General features: G+C 58.6%; 7 protein-coding genes across 7 annotated transcripts; 5 read left to right on the top strand and 2 right to left on the bottom strand.

The window, feature by feature from the left end:
• The first annotated feature begins 365 nt into the window (after positions 1-365).
• On the top strand, positions 366-2461 carry F5Z01DRAFT_19639 (FAD binding domain-containing protein). The gene is made up of 3 exons (XM_046258050.1): positions 366-736; positions 787-994; positions 1042-2461. Exons 1-3 carry the CDS (start codon positions 504-506, stop codon positions 1999-2001), a joined length of 1401 nt encoding a protein of 466 aa, XP_046122964.1. The 5' UTR covers positions 366-503; the 3' UTR covers positions 2002-2461.
• Positions 2343-4059, top strand: F5Z01DRAFT_669772 (uncharacterized protein; the record flags this gene model as incomplete). Its single annotated transcript, XM_046264470.1, has 3 exons — positions 2343-2861; positions 2940-3167; positions 3262-4059. The coding sequence occupies 3 exons, from the start codon at positions 2343-2345 to the stop codon at positions 4057-4059; spliced, it is 1545 nt and encodes a 514-aa protein (XP_046122963.1).
• A 502-nt stretch (positions 4060-4561) lies between these two features.
• F5Z01DRAFT_614761 (thiamine pyrophosphate enzyme, N-terminal TPP binding domain-containing protein) lies at positions 4562-6453 on the top strand (the record flags this gene model as incomplete). Its single annotated transcript, XM_046260832.1, has 2 exons — positions 4562-4816; positions 4864-6453. 2 exons carry the CDS (start codon positions 4562-4564, stop codon positions 6451-6453), a joined length of 1845 nt encoding a protein of 614 aa, XP_046122962.1.
• A 1058-nt stretch (positions 6454-7511) lies between these two features.
• F5Z01DRAFT_20045 (cyclin-domain-containing protein) lies at positions 7512-8919 on the top strand. The gene has a single exon (XM_046258084.1). It carries the CDS (start codon positions 7701-7703, stop codon positions 8667-8669), a length of 969 nt encoding a protein of 322 aa, XP_046122961.1. The 5' UTR covers positions 7512-7700; the 3' UTR covers positions 8670-8919.
• Positions 8920-10236: 1317 nt separating this feature from the next.
• Positions 10237-11813, top strand: F5Z01DRAFT_642084 (aminotransferase class-III). Its single transcript, XM_046262619.1, has one exon. It carries the CDS (start codon positions 10366-10368, stop codon positions 11746-11748), a length of 1383 nt encoding a protein of 460 aa, XP_046122960.1. The 5' UTR covers positions 10237-10365; the 3' UTR covers positions 11749-11813.
• Positions 11814-12403: 590 nt separating this feature from the next.
• Positions 12404-13390, bottom strand: F5Z01DRAFT_632116 (uncharacterized protein; the record flags this gene model as incomplete). Its single annotated transcript, XM_046261838.1, has 1 exon — positions 12404-13390. One exon carries the CDS (start codon positions 13388-13390, stop codon positions 12404-12406), a length of 987 nt encoding a protein of 328 aa, XP_046122959.1.
• A 3168-nt stretch (positions 13391-16558) lies between these two features.
• F5Z01DRAFT_669767 (15-hydroxyprostaglandin dehydrogenase) lies at positions 16559-17719 on the bottom strand (the record flags this gene model as incomplete). The annotated part of the gene is made up of 7 exons (XM_046264469.1): positions 16559-16778; positions 16838-16929; positions 16981-17022; positions 17070-17256; positions 17310-17345; positions 17396-17625; positions 17681-17719. The coding sequence occupies 7 exons, from the start codon at positions 17717-17719 to the stop codon at positions 16559-16561; spliced, it is 846 nt and encodes a 281-aa protein (XP_046122958.1).
• Between the last annotated feature and the right edge of the window lie 1376 nt (positions 17720-19095).

The raw sequence follows: 19095 nt of genomic DNA, 5'->3' as shown, positions 1-19095 counted from the left end.
CTGAGAAGCCACCCTGAAGGCACACATGTGTACCTTACCTGCGGGAGGAATCTCTTTCAGATTCTTCGGCAGTCCATTGGTGTCGATTCCATCCGCCAGGCGAGCTGCACGAGCCTTTCCTTCAAAGTGCGCAAAAGAAGGCGATCCTTTAGGAATCTGGCAACTTGGTGCTAGCAGCCGCTGTGTTCGGTGCCGAAACAGCTTGATTGCACAAGGCTGTCATTGCCAAGCTGTAGAACGGCCATGGCATATCACTAAGCGATTGGCACTGTCAAACATGAATTTGGACTGCTCAGGTCAGTCTGGTGCTTGCAAAAAGTGAGAGGTTTGATACCTATCCATTGGCAGGTACCATCCGGTGGCGACTGCTCCTGGTTGCTCCTGGATGCTTCATGCGTCCGGAAGCCTGAGAAATAGGACCTTTCCCCGATTTCTATTCCTTTCCCCAAACACGAACATATCCTACAACTCATTCTTGGCTCTTTTCCCTACGCAAACATCAAATGTCTCTCGCCGATTGCCTCAAGGCCGTCTGTAACGGCCGCAGCGACTGCGTCGCGTTTCCGACCACCTGGTTCTATCAGTCAGACTGGGTCAAGCCCTACAACCTCGATCTCCCCGTAGTACCTGCCGCCGTCATCCGCCCCGACAATGCTGAGGATGTAGCTGGAGCCGTCAAGTCCGCGGGTAACCACGACAGAGCTGTGCAGGCAAAGTCCGGAGGCCATTCCTATGCGTGGGTTGCCTCTTGGACGAGGCGTGACCGTTGCTAATGTTTACTTCTAGCAACTTTGGCACGGGCGGCGAAGATGGAGCCGTCATGGTGGATTTGGTCAACTTGCAAGACTTCAAGATGAACGAGGATACCTGGGAGGCAAGCTTCGGATCCGGATTCCGATTTGGTGAGCTAGACAAGCATCTTCACGAGAATGGCGGGCGTGCAATGGCGCATGGCACTTGTCCGAGCGTTGGGATCGGAGGACATGCGACCATCGTGAGTTCTTTATGATGCACTTCAAATTCTACTGCTGACGTGCACAGGGTGGGCTTGGTCCCATGTCGCGCATGTGGGGAAGCGCTCTGGATCATGTCGAAGAGGTAGAAGTGGTCACTGCTGACGGCGAGATCGTACGAGCAAGCTACACCGAGAACGCAGATCTCTTCTTCGGAATCAAAGGCGCCGGTGGCAGCTTCGGCATCGTCACCGAGTTCAAGGTCCACACACACCCTGAGCCCGGCAAGGTTGTCGAATATACCTACAGTATCAGCTTTGGATCCCCGGAAGAGATGGCAAACGTCTTCGAAGACTGGCAAGCCCTTGCGGGCGACCTGAACCTCGATCGCCGCTTCTCTACCTTGTTCATAGTCCATCCTTTGGGCGCTCTCGTGACGGGGACGTTCTATGGCACTGCAGACGAATACAAGGAGACGGGTATAGCCGGCAGGCTGCCTGCCGGTGGTGATCTGAACTTCAAGCTCGTTGGCTGGATGGGCTCGCTGGCACATCAGGCCGAGCTCAGCGGTCTACAGATTGCGCATCTACCAACGGCCTTTACCAGCCGCTCGCTTGCCTTTAGAGAGAGCGATCTATTGAACAACAGTGCAATAGGCGACATCTTCAAGTATATTGAGGATGCAGAGAAAGGCACCCTTGCCTGGACGATCATGTGGAACTCGGAAGGTGGCGCCATGGGCGACTTTATCGAAGGAAACTCCTATCCCCACCGCGACAAAGTCATCATGTACCAATCCTACGTCGTCGGCTTCCCCTGGATCACAAGTGCCACGCGTGGCTTTGTGGACGGACTGCAGGAGAGGATACAAGAGGGCGCCCCGAACGCCAACTCGACATATGCCGGCTACATCGACCCCACGCTCACCCGGGAGGAGGCGAACGAATTCTACTGGGGAGAGCATCTCACGAGACTGCGTGAGATCAAGGCAAAGTGGGATCCGAATAATGTCTTTCGCAACCCTCAGAGCATCGAGCCGGCAGGGTAGAACATTGCCGAGGATGCTGCCATGGGCCAGCTGCGGCCAGGAGAATGGGTGATGGTCTCGTTTTTGGTAATTGCGGTCCCTGTGTTTTTAATCTCATTGTAATTAGCCGTTGCCACGCCAACATTCGCTTTTGTTTAGTGTGGACAGGACATCTTGGGTTATACCGGGCCCCCGGGGTCGACCGTCGGCACTTAGGGCCCCTGGACCCCTGGGGAGTGGGGACCCTTGTCATGTTATCAAAATAGGGTCCATGTCTCCAGACTACTGAAGTTCTGAACCCTTAATTAGTCCTCACGATGCTCAAGGTCGACGCTTTGCCATCATCATATCGAGCTTGAAGCATGTCTCCCGACCAACAATCAGCGCCATGGATGGACGGCGTCTCGCCTCAATGTGACATTCTCAGACTCCCCCACGAGGTCTTGCACACCATCTTGAGAATGACCCTCGAGCCCGACCTCACCTTCTACCGCCACCAGACCGAGGTGATTGAGGCCGAATGGAGGCGGCACAGGGCGTCGCTTCCGCTTCTCCTGACCTGTCAGCGTTTCCGCGACGTGGGAGACACCATCGCGTGGAGCACCTTGTCGCTCGGCTATGCACTGGACACCGCTCGCATGCGTCTCGGGGCAGAGAACCCAAGCAACTGGTCAGAGCGCAACCCCTCCACGATCCTCAAAGCCCTGAACGGCCGACCTGGCCGATGCCACGCGGTCAAGAGAGTCATCTTCTACTTCGCCTCAAATATGATGGTGCGCGAGAGCCCTCACAAGCTTCCCGTCACTGAGAACGAAAAGCTGGACTCTGTAACGTACATGAACCCGGAAGACATTGAAGCTATGACTCGAATGCTCCGGTCTGTAACGCATGTGGACATGATCGGGCACTTTGTCGATGAGTGTCGCGGCGACTAGCTTTGGATGACATGTGGCCTGCAGTATATCCAGCACTGGCCAGTGACCAAGCTGACGCTCGAGGGAGGCATTGGAATCTATGGGAATACGTACGCCACCATAAAGCAGTCTACCGCGTCGCTGTCAGCGCTGCCTGCGCATCTGGATGAGGACACTATGTACATGAGGAACCTTGACAAGCTCGTCGTCAGGGGATTTCAAGTTGTTGCCTTGATGCTCGCCGTGCCTCCCCGGCCTGAGATAAAGATGGCGGTAAGTTCTCTCGATAATGACTTGCGCACAAACACGCACGTACGGCTTTCGTTCCTTGGCTGACCTCCGGTCCCCCCTACTTCCCCAACGACAGCAGCGGAAATCAGGTCCACTCAGCGTGCGAGAGCTTGAACTGCAGGTCATTACCGTTGCAGGCTTCGACGCCAGGGTCGGGAATTTCCTCCGCCAGTGCACGAACATCAAGGTCCTCAAGCTGTTCGTTCAAGACGGCCGGTCGCCGTTCTCGGGCAACCTGGCCGGTCTCGGGGTCCATTCCAACCGCGACCTGGCCAAGTCCCTCGAGGAACTCCATCTGCGCGCCGAGTCCGATGATTGCAAAGACCTCTCCATGGAAGGCTTCACCCTCTGGCATTTCTTGCGACTCAGGAAGCTCACCCTGTCGCCGTACTTTATCACACTTGCGTCGCAGCCTCAGCTCAGCTGTGGCGAGGTGTTTGCTAGCCCCCGTCTCGCCGAGCTCGAGCTTGACTACTCAGCGGGACTCTCAGAGAGGCACGGCGAGATGTTCATTGATATTCTCGTAAAGAAAACCGCCGAGTTCGTGGAGTGGTGCCGGAGGCGAAGGGCGCCCTTGCGCTGGGTCGCCGTCTCGCTGCCGTCCATGGGCCTGAAGAGATGGGAGGGAGCACTGGATCTCACAGAGTACGAAAAAGTCACCACCAACACCTTTGCGCGGTTTGCTCTGGGGTTGGGGTTGCGCCTGGAGGAACCGATCCGTGTGCGGCTCCGTGACGGGGTCGAGATTGAGTTCGATGCCCTCGCGTTTCAGGAGAGGTTTCCTCGGGGCTATCAGGATCCGGAACCCAACCCGGCCCTTGAGGAGCTCTGGATGGAAAACATACAGCAGAGCGAGGGTCAGAGCCTAACTTAGAGGACAGGCGGTCGGCAGCGAGCAAAGAAAGGGCGGATATGAATAATTGGGTACTAGAGACGTTTTTCGGAGGGTTGCGTTGTTGTATTATATCATATATCCTGTTATAACATATTGTATTGTATGAATAGTGCCCAAGGGCCCCGACGAGAGGAGCAGTCTAACTTGCTACAGTGGGTTGACAAAATGTAGTCTATCGATCCCCCTCACTTGATGGCTCGGCAGGCGGAGACGGGACTGGAGTGCATGCGGGTGTGCGGGCAGAGGCGGCATTGGCCGACGCCATGACATGAGAACCGTCAACGTCCGGGGCTCTTTCTTTTACTCCCAAGACTTTTCCTTTTCACTTCACTCCAATCTTAATGATACTGGTTGGCAGCCTGCCGTCATCTCGAGATATCCTGCCAAGATGCTCTCCAAACGACTGGGACTCGCTGGTCTGGCGCCAGCCTTGCGAGGCCACGCACGCGCCATGAGCGCATGTACTACTGCGCCCGCATCAATGGCCACATCAGGTCGCTGCCGACGACGCTATGGCGAGCCCAGAAGCCCCATTGCCGTCCGCAGGCACGCCTCCTCAACGACGGCAGTCGAGAGTCGCTACACTGCGTCGACAGCCTTCTTCGAGGCGATCTGGGACGCCGGCATCACGCACTGCTTTGTCAACCTGGGCTCCGATCACCCGGCGATCCTCGAGGCCATGGTCCAGGGCAAGGGCAAGACCAACTTTCCGCGCATCATCACTTGTCCCAATGAGGTTAGCAGCCATGAGAGCGAGTAACTTGACGGTTCCTGACAGACCAGATGGTGGCCATGTCAATGGCGGATGGCTACGCGCGCGTGACCAACAAGCCGCAGTGCGTGCTCATCCACGTCGACGTAGGCACGCAGGGCCTAGGGGCGGCCATGCACAACGCCTCGGCGGGCCGCGCCCCCGTCTTTGTCTTTTGCGGCCAGTCGGCCTTTACGCAGGAGGGCGAACTGCGTGGCACCCGCACGGAATGGAGCCAGTGGATGCAGGACGTGCCCGATCAAAAGGCCATTGTCAGCCAGTACTGCCGGTACACGGCCGAGGTGAAAACGGGTCTTAACATCAAGCAGATGATCAATAGAGGCATCCAGATCGCCAGGAGCCAGCCGCAGGGACCAGTGTATCTGTGTGCGTCGAGGGAGGTGCTCGAGCAGGAGATGGAGCCGTACCAGGTGAAGCAGCGCCAGTGGCAGCCCGTCGAACTAGGAGGCCTACCTGAGCATGCAGCAGCGGATGTGGCAGAGGCGTTGGCTGGAGCGAAGAATCCCCTTCTGATCACTGGGTATGGCGGTCGTCGCCACGAGGTGCCCGGTGCTCTGGCCAAGCTGGCTGATGCCGTACCTGCGCTTCGGGTGATCGACGCAGGTGGCAGCGACATGTCTTTTCCCGCCAACCACCCGGCATGGCTTGGACTACGCTACGCTGTGGACGGGTCTGTGGCCGAGGCAGACGTGATTGTCGTGCTGGACTGTGACATGCCCTGGGTGCCCACGCTGGGCAAGCCCAACGCAGACGCCCAGATCTTCCAGATCGACGTCGATCCCCTCAAGCCGAGCATGCAGCTGTACTACTTTGAAGCCGAGGGACGGTACCGCGCCGATACCCTGACGGCCGTGCAGCAGATCACGAGGGCGCTGCAGGAGCATGGTCCAGCGGTCGATGCGCTCGGCAACCCGACGCAGACGGAAGCGGGAGAGCAGCGTCGCGCATCCTACGAGAAGAGAATCGCACACATCGACAAGACCTCGGTCCCCCACGAGGACGGCACCTTTGGCGCAGGCTACCTAGCCCGCGTGCTCAAGACGCTGGTGCCAGAGAACACCATCTACGCGGTCGAGGCGGTCACGACCACGACAGCCATCCACGACGCCCTCCAGCTCTCCTTGCCGGGCACATATCTCAACTGCGGCGGCACAGGTCTCGGCTGGTCAGGCGGCGCCACGCTGGGCATCAAGCTCGCAACAGACGCCGAGGCAGGCGGCTTCAACAAAGGCCAATTCGTGGTGCAGATTGTAGGCGACGGGACTTACATGTTCAGCGTGCCGAGCAGCGTGTACTGGATCGCCGGGCGATACGACATTCCCGTGCTGACGATTGTGCTCAACAACAAGGGGTGGCACGCGCCGCGCCGGTCGCTGCTGCTGGTGCACCCGGACGGGCCCGCGTCGCGAGCGACGAATGCGGATGTGCACATTGCGCTGGATCCGCCGCCGGACTATGCGGGCATCGCGCAGGCGGCGAGCCATGGCAAGATACACGCGCTGCGTGTTGGTAGGGCGGAGGCGCTGGAGGACGTGCTGCGTGAGGCGGTGGAGAAGGTCAAGGCTGGGACGGCGGCTGTTGTGGACTGCACGATTCGATAGTCGATAATAAGGCTGATGAGTACCGGAGCGTGAATGCAGTTTAATTACCTGATTTGGAAAGGGTGGTCTTGTTGACTCGCAGTAATATCGTGCTGCTCTGCAACAGTAGCCTGTAGGGTACGTAGGAAGCATGTTGGCGAGGGAGGCCCGTCGTGAAGATTGTGGATGCTGACTTGTCTTAGCCAAGGTGGAAATAAAGGGCAAAAAAAGTTCCAGAACGCCCGGTGATCGATGCTAGCGCGTTGCTATCGCGGCCAAGCTTTTTGGGTGCCTCTTGATCCAGCTTGGCACGCCAGCCATTCTCCAAAAGCCTCCAACGATTGCGTGGTCTGTCACATGAAGACTTTGGAGTATCTGTCGTGCCACCTCTGGGACTCACTGAGAGCCGGCGCCTGACTCGCGTTCAAAGAAGGCCGTCGCCCGGAAGAGGAAGAGTCGACATCAGATTAGAGCCTGGTGACCACCAGCTCGAGACCGGCGTCTCCCGCGACCGGAAGCAGTATCGTCGTCGGTTAGCACAGCAGACTAATTAGGCTAGGATCCAGCCAGCCGACGAATGGGACTCGGAGGGAGTCGGCCTCTGTCCGCTGTAGAAATCGAGGGCCCAGTCAGTGCATAGCCGCATGGCGAATGTCACGATGCCCGCACAGACGGACGCGAAGGCGAGGCAGAGGAGAGGAGAGCTGGTCCACGCGCCCCATTTTGTGCGTGCGTTGGGTTGGGCTCCGATCTTTCCTGGCCGTCCCTCATCGGCTCCGCAATTGGGATCGTATGAAAAATAAAAATATTATCCATCAGGACCATCACTGGACCTGCGCTCGGTTGACTTGACTGGACTTGATTTGACTTTATCCAGGCCTGCACTCTCATCACACGCGACCTGCATATGCACTTTGCCTGCCTGCGGCCTGCTTTGCCTTCCTTCCTGCCTGCCTGGCTAGACCCCTCACTCGCTTGTCACTGATCACCTTCAACAAGCAGGAGCGACCGAGCCCCGCCATCCCGACTCCAATCTCGTCCCACGACTCGCGACTCCTATCAGGGTCTGTTTGTCTGTCTGTGTGTCTGTCTACTCTGCCTCGTCCATCACCACTTCTCGCTCGACCAGCCCGTGATCCTCGCGTCATATAGTCTGTCCTCTGCGAGCGTCTATCAGCTTCCCGCCGCCTGCCCCCCGACGATGCCAACGACCGGACCTCGTCGTCCATCCCTCGCTCGCCCATAGTCACAGAGACACTCCCCCGACAATGGCCGCCTCGACAAACACAGACACAGACACCACCATGACCCAGCCGGCCATGCTCCAGCTCACCCCGCACGAGGAGTACAACCTCGCGACGCTGCCCGCCATCGACGCCCTGCACCTCCTCAGCGCGAATCTCGAGACCCTCGTCCGCATCACAGGCGACGTGCCCCCCACGCCGCCGCCGCGCACGCCCACCGACCCCCAGATGACCGGCCTCCAGGCTGAGAAGGACAGCATCGCGCGGTCGAGTCCCTCACGCACTGCGACGCCCGATCGTGGCCCCCTCGCCCAGCAACAACAACACCCAGAGGCAGCACCCAACCTCAGCCGCGCCCAGGCCGCGAGCCAGGCCATGATGCAGCAGACCTCCACCGCCGCCGCCGCCCCCGTCGAGGTCGACGGCGTGCGACTCAAGTCCCCGACGTTCCCCACCTTCGCCGCCCTCGAGTACCCGGCCGTCATCACGGCGGACGAGCAGTCGGTGCTCAACGCGCAGCACGGCGCCATCACGCGCAAGTTCTACAGCAAGCTCGAGCCCCCGATCAGCATCACCGAGTATCTCGCGCGCCTGCACCGGTTCTGTCCCATGAGCACGGCCGTCTACCTGGCCGCGTCGCTGTACATCTACACCCTGGCCATTGACCAGCGCGCCATCCCCGTGACCCGCAAGAACGTGCACCGCCTCGTGCTCGCGGCGCTGCGCATCGCGACCAAGGCCCTCGAGGATCTGCCGTATCTGCACCGCAAGATTGCCCGCGTCGGCGGGGTCAGCGAGGCGGAGCTGGCGCGGCTCGAGATTAGCTTTTGCTTTCTGGCTGGCTTTGAGCTCGTCATGAAGGAGGAGCGACTGCGGGAACACTGGATAGCCCTGCGGAGCGGGCGGATCGGCGCCGGGCTGGTCGCGGACGTGCCGCCTCTGCTCAAGCCGAGGAGACCGCGGAGCATGTCGGCGGCAGAGGTGGAGGCGTAATACTGTCGCGGGCGGACATTGTATCTGCAAGATATACATGGGCGCGAGCTAGTCTATGGGGTTGATGTGCTGCGTGGGATCTGCATCTGATTTGGCATGTTGTACACACTAAGCATGATTGGCGTTTCTGGGTCTTTATTTCACTCTTCTTTTCTCTTCTCTTTGATATACTCGTTCCGTATATACTGTTGGATACCCTTCTGGTGTTTATATCAACTGTGGACTGCCACTTATTTTTGAGGACGATACCCGAGACCCATTTTGGAGTCAAATGCAAGGCGGAGAGACATGCCTCGTGGTATTCGTGCCACACTCCACAGTAGGTGTGTGCCCTGATGGCTGTGTTGGGCAGCATCGGTCGTGGGACGGGGGAACAGCGTGCATGCATGTCGACCACGATCACGAGGCTGGCGATGCGGGCGGGCGAGGCAAGATTTGTCTCACTCAGTGGCCTATGAGGATAAGGATTTTGACCGAGATTGCTGATCGAGGGCGTCGAGATGGACACATCAAGCTTTTGGGGGAGAGGAGACCCAAGTGTCAGCGCGGGTGCACCTTTCCACCTTGCACCTACTGCATGGGCTGGTTCACTCCAAGCTCGGAAGACTCAGGAGAGTTGTTTGAAGTCATCTACCACGACCACAGGAAAGTGGCTTGTTGGTGATAGCATGCTCTTGTCATGCTAAAGGTGAGTGTTGTCAGCCACGATGAATGGTATGCTTCGCCCAGCGATGGGAACTCGCCCGAGATGGTCCACTCTCTGTCTGCACCAGTATCAAACTGCCGAGTCGATCAAACAGGAAACAAGTAGACAGCTCGACCGTCACCTTGGCATGGCGTAGGTGGTGTGTGCGGGCTGGTCATGTGCGCGTTCAGCGTCAAGGACTGCATACGGAACGAGACATGCAGCGTTCACGTCCAGCAGAGCAGAGATCCAGGGTGGCTCATCAGATTCGAGCTTGACCACCTACTTATCAAAGAACTTTATCGAGAGGCAAGTCCCGGAACGATCCTAGGCGAAATCAGAGCCTGGCGGTTCCGGCGTCGGCGACCGGAGTGGGGCCGGCAGACCGTCTTGGCGCACCGGGCCGGTGTCAAAGGGCATTCTGTCTCCAATTCTCAACTGCGAGGCGTGTGGCGTAGTGAAGAAGATTTTGTAAATTCATTGTCAGTGTAGATCTTGCTCGGCCTCGACTCGATGGCGAGAGGTGAGGAGTATTCGCAGCGGCTGTCCAGCCTCACTCAGTCTCCTCCTATCAAGGCCTTCACCCATCTACCACCCAAGCCAGCGAACAATTGAACAGTCGAGGAAAATACAACGGCACCCGCATGTGAAAGTTGACAATTGAGTCTCTTCAACGGCGGCAGTAGACTGGCCCCCACCCGCACAGCCGGTCGTGCCGGTGCCACGCAGACACTCCCGAGGCCGATCGACACCCGCTTCCCCAGCTCCAATCTTGAATGCGCATCTAGGTTCTCCATACAATTCAATTCTTATCAGTGACGTGCCTGGGACCGGCACGCCTCGCCCGGGTTCACGTCGCCCACGCGCACGATTAAAAGCCATGTCTTCGTCGTCGTCTTGGAAAGGTTGGTCCTCCGACTCCTCCCTCTTCCTCCCCATCACCTCTAACATCGGACCTCAGTATTCCTCTCCGACGCATTCCAGGACCAAGCACAGCAAGCACAAAGCAACATGCCCGGCCTCCTCCAGCACGCCGTCACCACCGAGGTGCCCGGCCCCAAGTCGCGGGCGGCGGCCAAGCAGCTCGACGCCGTCTTCGACTCGCGCGCCGTCCACTTTGTCGTCGACTACGACCGCAGCGAGGGCAACTACATTGTCGACGTCGACGGCAACCGCTTCCTCGACGTCTACTCCCAGATCGCCTCCATCCCCGTCGGCTACAACAATGCCACCCTCATCGAGGCCGCCAAGAGCCCCGAGATGATCTCCGCCCTCGTCAACCGCCCTGCCCTCGGCAACTTCCCCAGCGCCACCTGGGCCGCCATCCTGCGCGACGGCCTGCTCCGCGTCGCGCCCCAGGGCCTCGACAAGATCTTCACCGCCCAGTCCGGCTCCGAGGCCAACGAGCTCGCCTTCAAGGCGGCCTTCATGCTGCGTCGCCGCCGCGAGCGAGGCGAGGGCGTCGAGTGGTCCGCCGACGAGATCAACTCGTGCCTGCGCAACGCCAAGCCCGGCTCCCCGGACCTGGCCGTCCTCAGCTTCAAAAACTCCTTCCACGGCCGCGGCTTTGGCAGCCTCTCGTGCACGCGCAGCAAGGCCGTGCACAAGCTCGACATCCCCTCCTTCGACTGGCCCCAGGCCCCCTTCCCGGCCCTCCAGTACCCGCTCGAGGACCACGTCGAGGCCAACCAGGCCGAGGAGGCCGCCTGCCTCGCCGAGGTTGAGCGTCTCATCACCGAGTGGTCGTGCCCCGTGGCCGCCCTCATCATCGAGCCCATCCAGTCCGAGGGCGGCGACAACCACGCCTCGTCCGCCTTCTTCCAGGGTCTGCGCGACATTACACACAAGCACAACGTCGTCTTCATCGTCGACGAGGTCCAGACCGGCTTCGGCGCCACGGGCACCTTCTGGGGCCACGAGCACTGGAAGCTCACCTCGCCCCCGGACATGGTGACTTTCTCTAAGAAGGCCCAGACGGCCGGCTACTTCTTTGGCGACGCCATGCTCGTCCCCGACAAGGCGTACCGCCAGTTCAACACCTGGATCGGCGACCCAGCGCGCGTGCTCATGAGCAAAGCCGTCATTGAGGAGATTTTGTCGCGGGACCTCGTGCAGCAGACGGCGCGCGTCGGCGACGTTTTGTACCAGGAGCTTGAGACCCTGGCGCGCAAGTACCCGGACCATATCCGCAACCTGCGCGGCAAGGGGCAGGGCACGTACATTGCCTTTGACACGGTCGACGCGCCCGCGCTCGTCAAGGGGATGAAGAGCCTGGGCGTGAATATCGGGACGTGCGGTGTCTGCACGGTGCGGTTGAGGCCCATGCTCATCTTTGAGGAGGCGCACATTCCCACGCTGGTCGGCGCCTTGGACAAGGTGCTGGGGCAGTCATGAGTGAGCGGGAAGGACGAAATGAACATATGTAATAATGATACCACGAATTTCACTTTTTACTTTTACTTGAAGAGGTCACTTGGTCTCGCAGCCTTGCAGCGTAGCCTCACGCATGTCTCATCAGTGCATGTAGTGTCCATCGTGACCAGGACAGACAGACAGTCCTGTGTGGCTAGTGTCTGGGTGTTAACGCAGTAAAGGGCAGAGTATGAACACCTGTTTGCGCAAAGTGCGATGGGCGCGCCTGGCAGTCGAGATCTCGCATGAAAGTGCGCGTTTGCCAGGCATCGACGCGATGGACTTATACGGTGCAGGCAGAAGCCGGGTGGCGGCTGGTCTGCGTCTCTTGGCGAGATACACGACTCTTGCTTACAGAAACTTGCGGAGAGAAGGCGCACATCTAGTCATGTGGCTTGACATGGACGGTGTGCGTACAAGCCGGGCTTGTCCCAGTGCCGGTTTCGCTGCATCTCCATGTGCCCCCAAGGCCAGTCACATAGATGCCTTTGCTACGTGGCAGACAAAAGAGGTTGATCAAGTCCTTCTGTATTGCGGAGTCTATAGATCAAATGCACGGTAAACAAATCCCGTCCAGCTCTGGTATCAAAACGCTTCCTGTTCTCAAACACGAACACAATCCCTTATTAGGAATCCCTCACCTATACCATCCCTCGTCCCCGTACTGCACTGTTGTCCGCCGCGACAGCCTCTCCCTCAACCTCTCCGTCTGCTGCTGCGCCGCTTCCTTCTCCTCCCTCCTCGCCTGCCTCTTCCTCTCCCTCGTCTCGTCCTTGAGGTCCATCCGCCTCATCGCGTCCGAGAGCGGCTCTGGCGCGTGGTGTCCAGACGCCCTCGGCACCACGGGCCGGTTCGCAATCTGCGCATTGGCCTGCGCGATGCGGTCCGCCGTTCTCTCCTGCCGGCTCTGCTGCCTGCTGATGCGCGCTTGTCTCGACGACGAGGGGGACAAGTGCTCGTCTGAGGATGAGGAGGGGTTGCGCGTGTGCATGCGCCGTGGCTCGCGAATGTCAAACTCGACGTGCGGCCGCTCGTGGACGATCACGGGGCGCTGTGTGTTGTGGTGGGTGGCCGAGGATGTTCGGCGGTGGCTGTTGGTCTCAAAGACGTATGGTGAGGATGGTGAGTTGGGCGCGCTGTAGGGTGTCCTGGAGGTTGGCTGGGGTGGTGTGTGGCTGTTGTTGCTGCTAGCGAGGACGTAACGATTCCTCGAGCGAGAGGGGGACGGTGAGCTGTAGACTTCCTGTCCGTTGATGTAGACGCGCGGTGTGCGGTGGGAGCGTGTCCTCCGCGGCGCCGAGCCAGAGTTGGTGCTGTGGTAGGAGCGGTCCGAGTCGTTGCCCGAGTAGTAGTTGGGCGTCCCCGAGCGCGGTGTGTAGTTGGGTGTGGGTGGGAACTGGGCGGGCAGGAGGAAGGTCGCGGGCGAGGACGATGGCGACATGGAGGAGGGAGATGGCGCCGAGGTGCTGTAGGACGGTGCTGGGCGCGCTGGGTGGCGGTAGATGATGTTCTCTGCGCAGGGACGGCCGTGGTGCGCGTTGGGGCACAGGTAGACGGTCTCGAGGGGCTGCTTCTTGCGTCGCCCGTCGGGGTAGACCCAGGTGTGCTGGTTGGACTCGCACATGGCGGCGGTTGTGTCTGTGAGTGTGTGGCGGCGTCTGGGTGTTGGTTCTTGTGCAGCTGGTACTGCTGGAGCACGTATGGGGGGTTCTGGCTGATGAATTACAACAGGACGAGCAGTCCTTGGTGGTGTCTGCTGCTGCTGGTTGGTGTTTGGATTAGGCCGGTGATGAGAGCCTGAGTTCCGTCGACGACGGTGGTGGTTGATGGTCTCGCTTTGGATGGTGATCTGAAGAGGCGCCAACGTGAAGGACTTGGTGGCACGTATGTCCAGTGTGGTGTACGGTATACAGTATGGTATGGTACGATGTTTTGTTAGTTTTGTAAGAATGAAGGTTCAAGTTCGAGATGTGAGGACGAATTCGAGGTTAAGTATCCTTCTTGATAGGACTGCCGGCAAGGGTAGGGGTGTTTGATGAGGACAGGACCAGCTTGCAGTTGCAAGAGACACGCCCCTACTGAAACTGGATAAAAGTGTGTGGGGGAGACAGGGAGCTGCGTGTAAGTCGAGTCCATCAAGGGCGTCGGGAGGGCGCGTTGCCTACATGGCATTGGAAGTGTATGGGCGAACACGGCCGTCGTCAAGTTCCCTTGCTCGCTGCAGCCTGGCGCTCGCTATTAGTCGCCAATTCCCTAGACTAGTGCTGATGACTCCCCCGGCTGCAGCCCATGCATGTGTGGCTGCATGCCATTCCTGGTGGGATTGCTGCATGTCGATGGACCCCCGTGGGCTGAGCTGCCTGCTGAGCCACGACGAGAGCGCCTTTCCTCCCCTGGGTCGTGATTGAGAATCTGCGATAGAGGCATCAACGTCATTGCAGGATATGCTGAGGGCGGGCCTGATCCTGACGGCACGAACCGTGGATCTGTGCGTCTAGATGCGTCGTTTGCGTGTAGACTGTGTCCGTGGCCGATTGCTGGATAGACTGAACAGTCTGCGCACAACACGCCCGAGGTTCGTGGCGGCCATTGTCAGTGTCGCCAGCGTCTGGCGTAGCCAAGGCTGTCCATTTGACAGACACCTTTAAGGCTTCAATGCCCATCTCGCAGACGAGCGCGTTCTGAGACAACAGAGGGTCTCCTGCACTCGGGCCACCCTCCTATCTGCAGCGTCCTGCGCGGCGCATCATGGGATCCATCGGCCACAGACAGAGAGCTGGCCGTTGACTCACTCAAGGGCGTATGAGTAGGACTGCCAGTGGCAGGCCGTCCCCAATCCGGCAAAGGACTGTCCAGGACATGCAGCAGCGGGTACGCCAATTGGCGTCGTTCGCTCGAGCGAGCGAGCAACGGCAAACGGGCGGCTGTGCTGCCTGGACGCTTGCTGGAGGCTTGAGGCTAGGCTGGGCCCTGGCGAGGAGACAAGGGGTCACACGACTCCGCCTCTGCCCTACGAGGATGGGAGCCCCTCTCTGGACCCTGGCGGAATGATGCTGGATGCGACACCCAGAGTGCGAGCGCAGCCTTGCAGCGTCATGTCTGGCCGTCTAAGTTGATAGGGTTTGTTCAAGTTTGTGGCATTCGGTTCCGACGTCAAAGACTGGAGGTCGAGTGCGCCTTCATGGGCTGTGGCTGGTGTCGTCTCTGCCTGCCTGCTGTGGCTGCTCATCACGACTTGAGGGCCTTAGGCAGCTGTGTGGCTTCAATCGCCTTCGCAGGTTCCCCGCCTCCAAAGGCTCCAAGGCTTCACTTGAGTCGTGTTCACAGCGAACATGTCAAATGGATGATCCTCGCCAATCGGTGCGATACGATGCAATCGAATACGCTGCTTGTCCCTGAATTGACATGCGTCTCATCGTCCCAGGCAGCACACGCCACTCGGATGACTCGACTGGCTGCGAGCGCTCAATGGCCTCCACTGCGTTCTCTGGCTCTCCATTGTCAAATGACCTGCAGCAACAGGCGCAGGACGCTAGAGCAGAGCAGCGTCGCTAGACTGTCCGAACAGTCATTCGCTTCCGTCGATCCATCATCGCCAGTGACTGACTGGCCGCTTGTTGATGACTGACAGCTTGCTGCCTGCAGGCGGGGACGGAAAGTGGTTCGCACCATTCGTTCATGACCGCCATCGCTGCAGGCCAACCAAACCTTCTGCTCAGAATGAGAACATTGACCTCTTGGCAGCCACCGGCCACGTTCCTCAAGACCGCTCATGTTTCAATTCCAACAACTTTGCCGCGCGTCTGTGCCCAGATTAGCAGGGTCGTCGATCCTCGCTGCCTTCAAGTCCTACAGTACTACGAAGGCCGGTCAGGCTGTTGTCCTATGCCCATTGGACAAAGGGACACGTCGACGACTAGGATTTAAAGTTCGCAACCACCCAAGTCCTGACGCGGCCGTCTCGTGGCCTTCTTTCACGGACATCGCCGTGAGCATGGTGTCTCGAAACCAAGCCAAGCGCCATCTCGACATCATCAACTTGTCCCAGCAGCGTCCTAATCGGGCAGTCAGCCCTACAAGGCAGATCCTCCAGTTGGAGGATGCGGAACGGGCAGTGTGGCTGTGCCGCCAAGCCGTGCCGTGCCTCGTTTCCGCGTCTGTCTGTCGGACTCTGTCTGCTTTTTGGTCGCGGACTCGCGGCTGTCCTGTTTCAACTTTCACGTCTAATAATACTTGAGCCACACACAAAAGCCATCATTCATCAAGAATCCCGTCATACGGACACACTTGCTGTCATCACTCTGCCGCTGGACATATCGCAGTCGTCGACGTAAAGCCTCCGATCATGTGCTGGGACGAGCGAGCTGGGCGCGCCCTGGCCCCTCGCACCCCTTTTTCTACTTTACTCGGGGGGCAATCAATTGCCTCCCAGTTTCGAAGCAGGGCTTTGATGATAATTGGGGGCGATATGGCTGCGCGAGTCGCCGCGTGACTGCCTGCGGCAAATTCTACGACATTCTTTTACGGTTCAGCGCGTCTTTGGAAAAAGCTTCCCTTGCTGGGCGTCTACAGCGCGAGTCCTATGAGGTCCAGTCCTACTGTACGACATGGCCGACCCATCTCGAGGCCATGGCCACTCGACTCGTGGCCCGTTTCATGCTCAACACCCACCTCTGTCCCAGCTGTCCGGCTCGGTCGCTCTCACCGAAACAATACGCGCCCGAGACCGTTTAAATGCCATTGCTCGAAAGATACTTGAGACACACTCTGGCTGTCATTTCACATAGCCCGCTCAAGGAATCGCATCGGGCAGCCCCGATTCTTCGCCGTGGTACAACTTGAACAACGGGTCCCACACCGTGACAGCTCGCTTGGAGAACCTGCCGTTCCGCAGCTCGGGCACGGGCAGAGCAAGTATCTCCTCCACAGAGCACTCCAAGACCTCGCCGGCCAGGCTGTCGTCGTCGAGGCACTTGTTGTAGGCTCTTACGATAGTCGACACGGGTGTCAGGCTGCGTTCGCCCTGTGAGCGTCTGACGTGTATTAGACGGTAGGGCGGGATAGAACGTACCATTCCGGCGACACAGCTGCCACCATTTCCGGAGGAATGATCTTTGTGGCCACGATCCCAGGCAGAACGCAGTTGATGCGGATGTTCTCCTTCTGTATTCCCCGTTAGCCTTTGGCATGTCTGATGGCGGGGAGTCCACGCACAATCCTCAAGACCCGGGATGAAGCTCGCACAAAGTTCACCACCTATAGGCCATCAGCACCTCGCCCATCCTCATGTGGCAGTCTCGTACCGCTGCTTTGGCGCCATCGTACTCGGGGTACGTCTCGTGCGGCACCACAGCCGCCACGCTCCCCGTCGCCACGATGCTTCCGCCTGGCACCTTGTTCTTGCGCATAAAGTGCAAGGCGAGCTGGGTGCCGTATACGACGCCCTTCCAGTCAATGTCCGTCGTCAGCAGGTTCGGCTTCGGTGGGATCCTCAAGTTCACTGTCAATGCCATCGCGGCTCTTCTCGTGCTGAATGGACTCACTCATCCGAGTTTCTGTGGTTAAGGATGTAAATCGAACTTGGCCCTGTCAGTCGTTTTCTCTCCTTCTGAAATAGGCAATTACCAACCTCTTATCGACAATGCCTGCATTCGCGCAGAGCGCATCGATGCGCCCATACTTGTCCCACACCTCGGTAAACGCCCTGGCCTGGCTGTCGTAGTCGGCCACGTCGCAGTGGTGATAGGTTGCCCCGTCGCCGAGGCGAGCGGCAAGCGTGTCGTTGGGTTGAATGTCGAACATAGCAACGAGCCAGCCTCTAGACGCGAGAGCCTCGGCGAGGGCCTCGCCCATGCCTGACTAGTCGCATGCTGTTAGCACTGCCGACGGTGTGTCGAGAGGACGGAGTACATACTGAGGCGCCGGTGACGATGGCCACTTTGTTTGACGACATGTTGGAATGCGCGCACTGCTGACAGAATGCACTGGCTCCTGAGGATGATCGCGTAACTTGGTGTACTTGGTCTCCGCTGATGGCATACGTCGGGCACAGATACCCATGCGTCTTTCTACAGAAAATCACCAATGCTTACACACTATGTGTTGCCGTACAAGAACTCCGCGGATACCCTTCTCCTCATGCGGGCTGCCGGAACCTGTCGGGCGAGAAGAGCAGTCATAGCACACATGACCTCTAACGGCTCTTCGTGCCCATGTTCTTCGGAAAAGGCGTCAAGAGAGGAGCCCCCTTGGCATCCGAATCTTGCAAGCCCCAGTCCGCAGGCTGTTTCTAGAGTTGGTTGCATACATCATCTTTCATGTGGCCAGCTTTGCCCGCTTATTGACAGCCGAAGCTCGTGCCATTGGACTTGAACTAGTAGTGGACATGCTCCAACACACCAAACGGCCGGATCTCGTCTACACCCTTGCTGCATGATCGTCTAGGTCACCATCTCACCGCTGACCACGCTAGGTTCAGTTTGGCTCGACGCTCCCAAACCAGGCGACGCGGGCACCCTTTTCCAACTCTCATGAACACTTACCTACGACTCCCTCTCTAGCTACGTGGGGGAGACTAGACTTTCATCCACACCTCGAAATAACGTTCAGGCAATGCACTTGGAAAGAGTCTTTCTTCTTCTCATCGAGATCCACCCCAAGGACATCAACTGCCGTTGCCGTGTGTGGGGTCCCCACACGCTACCCAGCTATCACCAGGAACTCCTTTTCCGGGATACGCCCATGTCCACCTTGTTGCCGCATTGGGCAATATGCGTGATCATTTTAGCATGAGGCTAACAGAATAGCTCGACGCTTTTGCTTCGGTCTGCCGTCTGTCCACCAGAGCTTCGCGCGCTAGTGGACAGGTGCAATCGCCGAGGTACTGGCAACGAGCTGGGTGACCATGCAATAAAGGAACCCTTGCGATCCCTTTTTGTTGAGTCCTCAGCGTTTACCGCAAGTCCTGTCGTCCTTCTTGTTTCTGACGCAAAAAGAAGATACACCATGGCTGCTGACACGACGAGCACCAGCAGACCCAGTGCCGATGCTGAGAAGCATGAGCCAGCCGTATCCATGGAGAAGCCGATGCAGAACGATGCGCACGCTGAGAATGCTCTCACTGGGTCATCATACGTTCCTCAAAGTGACGAGGAATACAATGTCACCTTCAAAACGTGGATTGTGGTCTGGGTGAGTGGGCAAATCCTCTCCCTTCTGGACACAGATAGGACATCCTCGGTCGCAGACTGACGCGGGAAACAGATCTTGGCCTGGTCCTATGGCATCTCATTCTGGATCGTACCGAGTTACAGTGGCGTGCAGGCCCTG

This window comes from Emericellopsis atlantica (assembly GCF_019669845.1).
Source record: "Emericellopsis atlantica unplaced genomic scaffold F5Z01scaffold_1, whole genome shotgun sequence".
In the NCBI taxonomy this organism is placed as follows: domain Eukaryota; kingdom Fungi; phylum Ascomycota; class Sordariomycetes; order Hypocreales; family Bionectriaceae; genus Emericellopsis; species Emericellopsis atlantica.
This window is presented reverse-complemented; position numbering and strand designations above follow the sequence as displayed.

Bases quoted from the DNA above. Each gene is read 5' to 3' on its own strand.
- F5Z01DRAFT_20045 (XM_046258084.1), top strand. From the start codon at position 7,701: ATGGCCGCCTCGACAAACACAGACACAGACACCACCATGACCCAGCCG.
- F5Z01DRAFT_19639 (XM_046258050.1), top strand. From the start codon at position 504: ATGTCTCTCGCCGATTGCCTCAAGGCCGTCTGTAACGGCCGCAGCGAC. The intron at 737-786 runs GTGGGTTGCCTC...GTTTACTTCTAG, and splicing joins TCCGGAGGCCATTCCTATGC to CAACTTTGGCACGGGCGGCG. The intron at 995-1,041 runs GTGAGTTCTTTA...TGACGTGCACAG, and splicing joins TCGGAGGACATGCGACCATC to GGTGGGCTTGGTCCCATGTC.
- F5Z01DRAFT_642084 (XM_046262619.1), top strand. From the start codon at position 10,366: ATGCCCGGCCTCCTCCAGCACGCCGTCACCACCGAGGTGCCCGGCCCC.